This window comes from Nipponia nippon, unplaced genomic scaffold, assembly GCF_047370975.1.
Source record: "Nipponia nippon isolate SJK-2023a ecotype South Korea unplaced genomic scaffold, ASM4737097v1 scaffold_7, whole genome shotgun sequence".
NCBI classification, from domain to species: Eukaryota; Metazoa; Chordata; class Aves; order Pelecaniformes; family Threskiornithidae; genus Nipponia; species Nipponia nippon.
The window spans coordinates 46965092-46978290 of NW_028262391.1; the positions used below are offsets into that span (position 1 = coordinate 46965092).

General features: G+C 43.9%; 1 protein-coding gene across 1 annotated transcript in view; it reads left to right on the forward strand.

Moving 5' to 3' along the window:
- The first annotated feature begins 3961 nt into the window (after window positions 1–3961).
- VAT1L (vesicle amine transport 1 like) overlaps window positions 3962–13199 on the forward strand; it is a 64620-nt gene continuing 55382 nt past the window's right edge. Inside the window, exons 1-2 of the mRNA XM_087739768.1 lie at window positions 3962–4309; window positions 10711–10840. Of these exons, the coding sequence (XP_087595894.1) occupies window positions 4080–4309; window positions 10711–10840 (360 nt within the window). The 5' untranslated portion in view covers window positions 3962–4079. The remainder of the gene's footprint in view (window positions 4310–10710; window positions 10841–13199) is intronic.

The following is a 13199-nucleotide window of genomic DNA, read 5'->3' on the forward strand; positions in this document are numbered from 1 at the left end:
TGTAGGGAGAAGATGTTGAATAAGACTGAAAAGTTAAGAGAGTCCTGAGGATTTGTTTCCTGTCCCTGCACTAAAGAGAATTTTATAACAGTAGACTGTAAAGAAAACAATGTTTTGGAACACAACGTATTAAAAGCTGCCCTGTTTATGCATTAAAGCAGCCAGAATATAAATAAATACGATTTTACTGATGTTATTTATAGCTATTAGAAAAATGCATCATTTAGCTTAAAAATATTTTTAATACTTTATTCTTTAAGACAAAATGTGAGTTATGCCCCAGAGAAAACTACTGAGACAAAAAATGCAGCATTATCCATTCTAACGGAGGGTTTGGTTTTGCCATCTATGTGTTACTTCCTTTAAGCAAAGTGACTAGCCATTATTCAGGGTCTTAAATGCTGTTCCTTCTAAGAAGGGAAACTGATATAATGACATCAAGTCCTTCTTGAACACAAACCTCATTGTTCTTCCAAAACAAACTGACCCAAAGTACATAATAGGTGTCTAACATAGGATAGTTCTGTTCTACAAAGGTCCAAGGGTTGTTTGGTTTGGTTTGGTTTGGTTTTTTTCATCTCCACACAGAATCAAACCTTGCATTTAACTCATCTACTTTAGTTTTTGATTGACCTTCCACGTGGTCCGTGTTTCCAGTAACAACTTCTATTTCTTCAGCTATCTTACTCCCAAAGTATGGTAATACTACAGTTAGATTTATCCTGAATGGCTGCTCCCCTCCATGAAATTCAGGCACGAGCCCTCAGAACAATATATGTGAAGACAACTGTTTTGTCCCTGACATAGGTTCTTTTGCCGAATAAATGATTATGTTCTGAAAATAAAGGATCTGAATCAGGAAGAGATGTTGACTGTAACTGCCAGCATTTATCCACAAGCACACTGTTCCATTTCCCTTCTTTTCTACATAGCATTTTTAAAAATCACTATTGCAAAGACTAGATCGCACCAACTTCACCAGCAGATAAAGACGGTGATCAAAGAACTCTTAGCTCCCTTTTGTTCAGGTTCTCACAGCATGTTCATTAATATTGTCACTACTCAACTACACCCATCAGAGTCCTATCTTTTCACTTTCACAGGTCTAATCCACCAGCTACTGAAGTCAATGGAAAGCCACCGTTAGAACTTTTTTATTGAAGTCTTAAGTGATACGAATGGCCATCCCACAGCCTGCTTCTAGAGTGGTTAAATTTACAGTCAACTGTCAGAATAAATCCTGCTTTTACATCTTAGTGTAAGCTTCTGTACTGCATCATCTAATATTCTTAAAGAAGTGGTTATGAATTAAATCAAAATAATGGAATCAGGATTATGCAAAAATATCTGCTACATGTTACCTCCATTGCCTTAACTGATGTGTGCAAGTACTGGTTCTACCATGAGAAAGACATTATGTTTCTACAAAATGGCCATCCTTCAATCATTTTGACTTGCAAACAGTACATGGTTAAATCACTTAGGATAAATTACTTTTGGTTCAGGCAGGATCAAGGAGGAATAGCTTTAAATAGCTTTAAGTCATTATGGGTAGGGTCAATCAGAAAACTCCCAAGTCATCAGCATAAAGCAGGACTACAGTAGCAGACAAACCAATGCGAAACAAATGCAGTCTAAAGGTCCAGATTCACTTCTTTGGATGTTTCAGACCACTGGAGTGAGACAAGTAAGCTGCCCCACGGCCTCTTCGTTATTCTGGATGTCACTTAGTTGACATATGCTATCTGCTTTACCTTCCCCAGTCCTTCTGCACTTTACCATTCATTTGAGTTAGAACTGTAATAAGATGCCAGCGGAGTGAATCATTTGGAGTCAAATGGACGTTATTCTTTATTCAGCTGCTGCCTGCCTGGTCATGCATTCAGATGGCCAGATCTAAAGTGACAGAACTTTGTATTCCCTATTACAGCGCTGAATTAGCCAAGTATAGGGAACAGGGAAGGGAATATTCATGGTATTAATGGTATTACCAGGGGAGGAGAAAAAGCTTCCTGACCTTTAAAACGATTAGATCCCTCCACGAGCTGTTACTTAGAATGAAGCGGATGGCATCACTTTAATACGTCGCATAGAAAATTCTCGATGGTGTTAATGAGCTGGGTTTGAATCTTTGTCCAAAACATATCTTAAGAACAACGTCAGAGGTGTCTGAGGCATCAGGCTTCACTTTTGATAAAATCTGTTTGAACTTCTTGAGATAATGAAGCTAGTGAAGCTTCCCTGTGGCTAGTACTCCTTCCCCTTTGCTCCTAACATGTATTTGTTTACTGCTTCATTTATGACAGGCTTAGATGACAAACTCTCAGCAATGGGCTTTAAAAATACTGTGTCTGCAAACTTTTTACAGATTAGACAAAAAAAAACCAAAAGTGTGACATACTAAGTACAAAGAAATACAAAAACTCTATCCACTCCTCCACTATCTCACTTTGTTTGTTAATGTGAATGAAAATGTTTTACCCCATTACTCGTTATAGCTAAGACTTTTCCAAGTTTTTTTGCTTCCTCTAAATGCAATAAACTGAATACATAATCCAAGATGAAATAAATGCATATTGTAAAAGTAAGAATATTGATGAACTCAGACCTTAACAAATCCACAGCCCAAAGATATGGTGGTGATGATCCCTACCACGAGTCAGAAAGGTCCTGGAACTTCTTAAGAACAACTCAGTTGCTGGAGGGGGGTGGATGGAAGAACTGTGTCCACAGAGAGGTCTGCAGGAACGCTCGCTATAGACGCAGAATGCTGCAATGAATTTTGAAACTCCATAAATACATGCATGATTTTAGGCATGTAAGAAGTGGATTTATTCAGAGCGAGGGACCATCAACAAACTGATGCAGGCAGTTCGAACTCAATAGAGAACATTTAGACGCCCATGGAACCACAACGAGTGATCCCCCAGAATCCAGGTTCAGCTGCCACAGGCGAAGCTGCAGGCACCCACCCTCATGAAAACCGAGCTCAGGGGCCGATGCCTGAGCCTCCTCAGGGCCCCGACCCAGGCCAGTCCCAGGAAGCCCCAGCTGGTGGATGTCTCGCAGCACACCCTGCGCTTGCATTAAAGGATTAAGCTCCCTGCAGAAACCAGCGAACACCAGCATCGATCATCAGCAAAGACCTGTTGTATAAAGGCTTCAATGTTCATCACAGCAGAGTTTCAAGCCTGGGTCTCTTGCTTGCAAGTGCATGTATCAGTCGTGAGGCAACTGCCCACCTGTATGATTTTCCTGATGCTAAGAGCGTTCACTGAGTTGGCCCCGAGAACAGCTTCAGGACAAGGAATGGGTAAGGAGCGATTGGCACACCCGGTTCCCCAGCAATGATCAAGACCTGGACACCTTCAGTGGAGATTTAAGCCACGATGCCATTAGGTGTGGGGCACAGAGGGGATGCGGGTGTCTGAGGGTGGCCGCCCCGATGAGACAGCCTTTCACCCAGCTCCCCGGGGGCTTCGGGCAGTGCCCAGGCCTAAGATGGAAGCATCGGGTGGGGATTTTTCGGCTTTGCCTCGCAGGGCTGTGGCCGCGCCTCCGGCACCGGACCCCTGCTCGCTGGGGAGGGGGGCGAGAGGTAGGGCCGCGGCCGCAGGCTCCTACCTGCGGCTCCGGGCGCTGCGCTCCCGTTGGCGGGGCAGCCCCTGAGGCGAGGAGCCCGGCTGTCCCGGAGGGCGGGCGGCCGCCGCCAGCTCCTCACACGGGAGCGAGCGCGGGGCCCGCCCGCGGCCGCCTCAGGGGAGCGCCCGCCCCGCCCGGCCGCCAGGTGCGATTTTCGGCAGGGCGGCGGCCCCGGGCGCTGCCCTCCCGACGCCGGCGGGGCCCCGCTCCCGCTCCGGCGGCCGGGCACGGAGAGGGGACCCGCGGGGGGCGCCGCGGGGCCGCTCCCGCCGCGGCGGGGCGGCGGATGGCGCTGCGCAGCTAGTCGGTGCATTGCGGCGGCGGGCGGGCGGGCGGACCGGCGTGCCGCTCCGCGCCGCGCCCGCGGCCATTCCACACGGCGGCACCGCGCCTCGCACAGGAGCAGCCGGCGGGAGCCGCGCCGCCGCAGCCCCGCCATGGCCAAGGAGGGAGCGCAGCGAGCGGAGGAGACGGAGCAGATGATCGAGAAGGAGGGCGGCAAGGAAGCCGCCGAGGGCAGCGCCGCCGGCAGCCTGCGGGCTGGGGACGCGAAGGAGATGAGAGCCGTGGTGCTGTCCGCCTTCGGAGGGCTCAACAAGCTCCGCGTGTCCAAGAAAGCCATGCCGGAGCCGCAGGAGGGGGAGCTGAAGATCCGCGTCAAAGCCTGGTCCAGTATCGCCTCTCGGCCTCTCCTTCCCTCAGGGGCGGCGGGCGGGAGGCCGGGGGGCTCCCCCACGCACAGCCGCGTCGCGCCGGCCGCCGCTCCCCGCGCTGGCGGCTTTGCCCGGGCCTGGGAGGGCGCGGAGGCTGCCGACGGGCCGGGGTGCGGTGCGAGCCCCGCAGCCTCCCCTGCCGCTGCCCGGGGCGGGCGGGCGGCTGTTGCACTAACTTCCCTCGCTTGCGGCTTCCCCCTGGGTGGGGAGCCCCGCTCCCAGCGGCCTCCGCCGCGCCCTGCCCCGGCTGCGCGGGTACCGGCGGTTCCCCGCGGCGGCACCTGGGGAAGCCACCCCGGGGCCGGGGCTGAGCCCTGAGGCACTTGGTACAGGGCGGGCAGGGAGGAAAGGCGGGGGTCTGCGTGCTGCCAGCGGCAGCTGTGGAGGAAAAAAAATGGTCATTGATTTTCACGGTACCAGCAGGGAGAAATGGGGGAAAAAAACCGGCCGACTGTGTTCAGGGTTTTGTTGTTTTCTTTCTGAGAAATGTGGATGCCAGCTTGTGTGTGTTGCTCAGCACTTGTCCCTTTCCCTTCTGATACTAGCTGTTATTTTTCTCCTGGGAACCACTTACTTCAGTCGTCCTCGTTTTCCTTGGGAGCCGGTGTGACAGCGTAGCTGGAGCTGAGGATAACTTACCAGTGTTTAATTCCTCTGCCCAGTCGACAAGTGGCTAGCAATCTGGTAGCATCCTGAAACGAGCTTTCCTAGAAGGCTAATTTTTTTTCCCAGGCAATTGGAGCAGACTGTTCTTCCTAGATAGCTGGTTCTCAGTGCACATGTTCCCTCATGAAAACAGGATTATTTTTTTAAGTGACAGAAGCAACATTAGGATCTTGTTCCACAACTTGATGCGTACCAAAGACCAAATTAATTTCGCCTAGGCAGGGATTTATCTTTTGTTTTCCTCTTCTGCTATGTGAAAACACAGTGCTTCCGGAAGATAAACTCCAAGGCGAAGGCCAAGTTGTTTATTTTAGAAGTAACTCGCGTTAAAAATTATACTGGTATGGGGCAGTGCGCTTGTTTTGAATCATGTATCTGGTGGATGTGCCTCAGATCTTGGAGCATCCTGGTAGGTTAATGTAGCTGAATGTCTTGGCTTGTTCGGACACTGGGCTTTCCATCCTGTACTTAATGGGGATCGTAAGGTTTGTGAGCTATGTGAGTATTTCGTGCCCCCCACCCCAAAGTGTTGCCCATGAAAAATGGTGACATCCATCAACCTGAATGAGAACTAATAAATGAAGGGCTGAGATTTTTTGCATTTTCATTTGTTTATTTTGTTCTCTACTAGTCATAATGGGAAATGCAAGAAATTCCATGCTAGGTGAACATAAGAAGTAATGGTAGCATAGTAGCTGCTGGGTAGGTCATTTTGCTATCAAGCAGAGCTGTAATTCCATTTGAGAATAGGCTGTGTTGTTTTTGAAGTGATTCCCCCCCGCCCCCAGCCATTGAGTTAACAAAAGTTATCACGCAAAACTTAAAATGTTCTGAGCACATGGACATAGTCATTTAAATGCCTGAGGGGTTTACAGCACTCTCTAGTACCTGTATGAATTCCACTTTCATCAAAGCAGTAGATATGTGTGTATCACAAATAGCAAGTTACCTGCAAAAGAACACTTGGCGGTAAAATAGAAATATTCAGCTCTGCTACATCTCCAGTGGCTTTCCAGGGTTGCATTATCACTAGCGAGCTGTTGCACGCTTGCTGTTTGACATCAGCAGACCCGCTCAACTGCTTCATAGTTACAGCCAGGTTGCACAATACCACGTGTGTTTTGGAGGCTTCCCTTTGTGCCAGAGGAGCCTGTAGGCTGTATAGCATCTGCTTGTCATTCCTGGCTGGAGATGGCCATAGGGCTGAAATGTGAGCAGGTCACCAAAGTGTGCTTCCAAACAAGGCAAAATCAATTTGCCAATCTTCTTGACCCGAGTCTGTAAATACAGAAGATTGATCAGGATGATGATGGACTTGCGGTCTAGTCTGGGAGACTGAGTGAGAAAAATGTCTGTTGGCCCTGCCCGGTGTAGTATGCACATGTTAATGCATGCAGTGCTGAACACGCCAAAGATGGGCTGCTCTCGTAAGCCGTATTGATGACAAATAATGTTTTTAGTTGAATCAGTTTTGCAGGTGACCGTCGCTATAGATGATGATTTATTTTTCTCCATCAATTTGTGGAGAAAAATAATCTTTATTTTAAGAATGTGTGCACGCATGATAAATAGTATATATCAGTAAAAAGTGTAAGTTCTATGTGGTCTCTGCATTCACTGGGGGATGAAACCAGTTGAATCATATGTATACACCGTTAAATCATACATATACATTTTGTAGTATGGTACTATAAATGGAAGAGATGGAGGATATGTTGCTATTAGCACTAAGCGAGATGAATAATTCTTTTGAAGGTCTGGAATATCAATGATCCAATTGAAAATGTGTCAGCTGAGATGAGTCATGTGTTAGCCTCATTCAGTGACTAAGAAATGGAACAGCCATCGATGTCCAAGCTGAGTCACAGCTTCTGCATATTCCCTGAAATAATTTTTGATTGATAATGATGGAGCAGCTGAAATTGCTGTGTTTGTTTGTATTGTAATTTGCAGTCAGCAGAACACTAGTATACATACTGCTCAAAAGATCAGACAAGTAGCTAGAACAAACCGAAGCAGTATTTCAGATAGGGTGTGTGAATAAGGAATGGTGTCCTGTAATTACCTCCCTTTATTTTTCTTTCCTCCGTTATAATTATTTCTTCTTTGTGCTGCTATACATGTCTGTCGTGAGGAATGAGGCAGAAGTGACCCTTCTGACTCTGAGATAACAGCACTTTAAAAAACTGGTAGCAAATAATAGACATCGTAAGTATAGCAGAGCAGTGGACAGTATTTTTTTCTTTCTTTCTTTTTTTAAGATTGTCAGGCAATTTGCTGGCCAGGAGTAAGAGGAAGGATTTTAAGAATGTAAAACTCGGTGGTCCTCTTATGTGCTCTGTTGTATTTCATTAAGACTCCACTGAAATTAATTAATACTGAAGTTGAATAAGAAAGACAGATCAAAAGCAGCACCTCTCCAAACCGCAGCGTGAAGGATGGTCTGCATGATTTGGTATTTGGCATCCTGGAGTGTGTGGGACAGAGCAAGGAGAACCAAGTTGACTGTTGCTGGTCTGATGGTGAAAGAAGTCTAGAATACAGCTTTCTATCTGCAGGACTTTCCACACTTAAAAAAAAGAAAATGAAAATGCAGCAAAGCTTAACCACAAGCATAGCAAATAATATTCAAGATGCTCAAAATTGGTGTTAAGGCAGAGCATTGCAGACTTAGAAAGTCAGATTCAAAGATACTTCCATGGTTGATAAAATCTGCCTCCAGAGATGCACAGGTAATTCAGTCTATGCAGTTCACACCAATATCCCTGCGCTTTCATGGAAAGGTTCTTGCAGAACCCCCCCGTGAATGTATTGATCTTGGTCATTCGTATCCTTCCCTATCTTCACTTGCATCCAGCTCTTGATTTAGGATTAAAAACACACGACTGCAAGAAATTGTGCACTTCTTGTCACTGGGTGACTTCGCATTTACACTTCTCCCTCTGCATATGCCGTTACTTCAAGTTCAGGAGTGACTTTCTCTGGCTACACACCAGAAGAGGCTGTGCTGGTTTGTACTGATACAAGAAATAAATTGTGCTTATTCTCTAAACCCATCATTCTTCATGAGACGTATTTTCTCGTGATATTCTGTGCAGCCAAACTTCCCTTTTCCTGTGCCTGCTGTAGGTTGAATCTCAATGAAGGATGTGGTGAGGTCGGGTGTCTCGGAGGTAGTTAGTAAATATCTTTGGGCCCTCCAGGTTATTCAAAGGGGAAAAAAAATATAAATTGCTGGTTTTGCCATACAATGTAGTTGTGCTTTCAGGTCTATTGGTGTTCATAAGGCTTGTTCAAATTTGGCAAGTAAAATAAAACAACTTATTTCTGACCTTATTTGAAAGTGGAGAAGAATGGAAACAAATGCATGTACGTGACAGTAACAGGGATGTGACAACATGTAGATGTATAGGAGATTAAAGATGAAGTGACTGAAGAGGAAACTCTCTGGAAAGTGACTAGAAATGATTAGAAATGCTGATCAACACTCTCTGTTCCAGCTAGTAATTAAAATGATAAAAACATGTGACTTAGGTATTACGTACCTTGTGTAGTGTTTTTTCTCTCCTTATCACACCTGTTCTAGTATCAAGTCTTGTAAGCTCACTGTAATAGAGATGAGCTCTCTATTTTATTTAATATTGCTGCCTTTTATTGAGGATAAAGGCAGACGAAAGAGAAATGGGACTAGAACAGAACTGAATTGCTAGTATTATGTCATTAGATGCAAAACTGAATATGTGCCCTTTCAAAAATTGTCTGACAAGTTATTTCGTAAGAATAAATGTTTCTAGAAAGAGCTGCAGTAATGTATTTGTAATCATATGTCATCATCAAATAGCTATGGTCTTTGCCATATCCATCTGTCTGCTTGTTGCCTGCTTGTTATGACGTCACGGTGCGTTGTTCCTACACAGGTTTCCGCATCACAGTTCTGTCTCCAGCTGCCCTTTCTTGCAGGAAAGTAGAAAAAGTTAACTTTTTGTAAAATGCTTACAGTGTGGAAAGATGTATTCAAAAGATCATGACTGAAGCTAATGTACACAGACAATGGGTGCCACCATGTATGTTCTGGGGTTTTTGGTTTTGTGGTTTTCTGTTGTTTTGGTTTTTTTTCCCCCCCAAATGATGGCTGCCTTGCAAGCATTTTGTTATTTGGAATTTCTCTTTCATTACCAGCCTTACAGTGGCAATGTAGGAGGTGGTCATAGCCACTGGATAAGAAGTGGCCTTTCCAAAATCATTTCAAAGCTCCCAACTTAATTGTGCCAAACCCCTCCTAACTGTCCATATGGTTAATGTTATGAGCTTTGTGTATGAGCATGTTGGGGTTATATTTTGGTTTAGTTTTTTTATTTTTAATTTTTCTCCTGAGTTTGTCAAGCTAGACTGTCAGTCACGTTTTAAAAAAAAAAAAAATCTATAATCTTGCTTTTACAGAGTTAAAAGTTGTGGGTTCAGGTTGCTCTTAAACCCTCCACCACAGTTACAAATACTTACATTTGGTGGAATTCCCGCCCCCCCAGTGACCTACATCTCATGAATGCTGTCTTGTCTTGGTGCTTCTGCTGTGTGTCTACTCTGTCTTTTTGTTTGTTGGGTCTGTTCAATTTGTTTGTGTCTTGATTAGCATCTGACTAAAGCTCCATCTTATAAATACTTGTGCACGTCAGTAATTTTATGTATCCAAGCAGTTGCTGGTATCATATGCATGAGTAGATGAGTAGGACTGGCTGCGTGCATAGCTTCATAGAGTCGAGGGAGTTAGTATGCAGCAATTTCAGCTAACAATAAATACAGGGCTGTGTTTTGGAACAATGGATTAATGCTGAGGCATATTTTAGCTAGTTAGGAGTTTTAGAAGTTTTAACTATGTGTGGCATTTGTGCCAATAATCAGTATATGCACATAGTAGATAAACGGTCCCCTTTTTTTTTTTTTGTGACTGCCTAAAAAACCACAGTATTTTACTTAATAAAATTGGATAGCATATAAAAGACAAAGAAAAGATGCTTCAAGGTTTTTGCAAAACTGAGACTACAGGGGAAAACCTGTATTTTTTTCTGAGCAGCAACTCTGAGGGCTCCAAAGACCTAAACAACCTTTGCAAAAGTGTACAAAAGTGATCCAGGAGGAACAGTTTTAAAACAACAGCCTATCTTGTACTTAATAAGTTCACGTCAAAGTTTGGACTCCTGCCTGGGATGAACACCAGATTCATTCCTGGAGTCACATCAGAGGTTAGGACAGTTACATCAGGTTGCTCTTGGCCCAAAACATCTATAATGTGTGAGGCTTGGGGTTTTCTTCTTAAATTGAACTGGGTTTATTTGTCAGCTAGTAATGCATTCCTAGAAATCATAATGTTTCACTGTATTGAATTTTTAAATGCCCTTTGAATTTCTACGTGTGACTCCTAAACAGTCTTGTAAGCTTTGGGGCTAATGACAGATGTGGTTGCCTTGCACGTGTACTCTTCTGCTCAAGGCCTGTACAGCACGGTGTAAAGTCAGTCTGTTCCATGCATGAAGAATGTCAGTGTCTGCTGGGTCCCTCTTATGCTGTGGAGCCGAGGTTTTTAATGCTACCCTGAAGTTTTCTGGCTTTCCCATCACTCAGGTCAAGTTTTCCTCCTCTGCTTTGATCTATGGTAATAGTCTTGATTTTATCTTTTTCCTGTGTTTTACAGTGGTTTGAACTTTATTGATTTGATGGTGCGACAGGGGAATATCGACAACCCTCCTAAAACGCCGCTTGTTCCTGGGTTTGAATGCTCTGGAATTGTAGAAGCTCTTGGAGATAGTGTGAAAGGATTTGAGGTAATATTTTCTTTACTTTTAGAGCAAGACTGAATAATGACCAGTTCACTGAGTATGTTGTCCCTAATCCCTTCTGGCCTGCCAGCGACAGCAGCGTTCACCACACTGAGATTTGAAAGGGCAATTTTTCCTTGCTGCTTCCCAAGCATGAGAATGACCTCTTGAATTTTTTCTAAAGCCACCACGGTCATCTCCTTGAAATCCTTCCTGAAAAGTCACTTGTGCCATGTGCATATCCCAATGGCTAAGTGGGAACTGGAAAGCATGACAGATGTGCTTTAAGAAAGTAAAAGAAATTAAGTTAGCTTGTTAAGTTTCTTGGCCATGTTTGCTATCTTCATTGCTCTATTTCTCAAAGCCCATGCGCTGCTGATTCTAGTTCCAACTTTTGATCTTGAGTTAATGAGACCCCCATCTACAATAAGCGTTGCTTCTTACAACCATGTGCATTCATGAGACAGATAAAATTGCGACCCTGTTTCTGGGATGACTTACTCTGATCACTCAGCAAAAGGATCTAATTCACCTAACAGAATAGTGATAAATGACAAATAATGTATATAATAAAGCTTTCATAACTGGTTGGTATTGTGTACTCTTTGGTATCTCTTATTACATATAAACAGCATTCTGTCCTATCTTCTATTCCATTATTGATGTTAAACATCTATATTCCCTCCAATCTTGCACTTTATTTCATAAGTAGATAGTTTTTGTTTCAAAATTTTTCTGAGTTAATACACGTCAATCCTATCTTAGCTATTTGCTGAGTCAGTCATGTCATCAAGTAATTGTATTTTCTGAATTCTTATTGTATCTTGATCTTAAGAAGGCAATTACCTAAAATATTTTTATTTAAAGGTAACATTTTTGCTCTGCTAAAAGAGCTGTAAAATTTCTCAGTTGAGTAAAGATAATGGCCAATTTAGTTTCTTGCAGGGCTTCAGTGATGAGCTCTTCTTAGGACACTTCTCTACCTTCCCCCTCCTGCCCCATCTCTGCCTTGAAACAAGTCATAATCTTCCAGAGCTTTTTGTGACAAACAATAACTTTGCTGTTTGAAAAACTATTGCTTCAGTTGTTCCGCTCCAGTATCTGTGTTTTGTAGTCACGCTCCATGCCAAAGAATATTCTATGAAAGGTGTAGAGAAAGTCTCTGCTCTAGATCAGCATTCTCAGTTTAAAAGTTCTTGCTATTTTTAAAGGGCATTATGAGGCTACAGCATATGGTGCTTGTTTGAAAAACATTGCACCTGAATATACGGGGTCTCTCTGAAAGTTCTGTCTTTGTTCTGACTATAGAACATGTTTGTACTCTGGTGTACTCCCTGAAATTGAAACAAGCCATGGTATTTTATTTTTTGCATATAACGTGCATAGCTATGGTAGTGTTTGAGTGATCTAGAAGAAGGGTCGACACTCGGAGTAACTGCTGTGCACGGGTATGAACCCACCAACAGGAGAACGTACCATGAGGAAGGTGCAAGAACATTCTGTTGGTTTCTGTATGGATTTCTTGCACGGAACAGGAGCACGCCAGATGCTTGTCTCCTTGGCATACGCTGGTACCACTGTCCACAGTGATGGCAGGAATGGCAAAGATTGCACCCTACGTCTTCTGACCTTCTTTCAGACCTCTTCTGGTTCAAGTCACATTAAAGTCGTGGGCATTTCATGCTCTGGAAAAGTGTGTCTTACTGGCCCTTAGTCTGTACTACCTGAGATACTACACCTGAGATATTGCCAGCCATATATTGTCTTCATTTGTTGTGATTGCATTATCGTATGACAAATGACAGCATTGAATGGCAGTCCATTTTGACAGCAATGTGTAAGAACATACTTTATATTGAAAGAAAGCCTTTTTTATGGAATAATGGTGTAATGCCTATTCCTTCTCCTATTTAAAGAAAAAGCTGATTTCTGCTGAGCTCAAATGTATCAGGCCTGATCTCTCTCTAGTTGTGGGGATGATGGTTCTCAGGAACTATGGCCTAATATGATATGATGACTAGGCTCTGTATAGTGTTTGTGATAAAATATGGTATTTATTATTGCTAAGAAATCCCTTGGGAATCACCAAGAGGGACTTCTCTGCATTCTTTTTGGTAATCATTTGTGTTTGTTTGCAAGGATATAGGACATATTAACATCTTCACTCATTAATCCTAGCAGACTTTAGATTTTAGATGCTTCTCTAACAGCAAAAGGGAACCGCAGAGTGGTTACCAGTGAGGCACTGATAATTTGAATGTGCTTTTCAAAAGGAGGAGGCATTTCAGTGAAATTGGAATGACAGTTCTGTTTCAGCATCCTCATTCTGAAAGAGACCCTTCAGAACTGTCGGCAGCACCTTAGC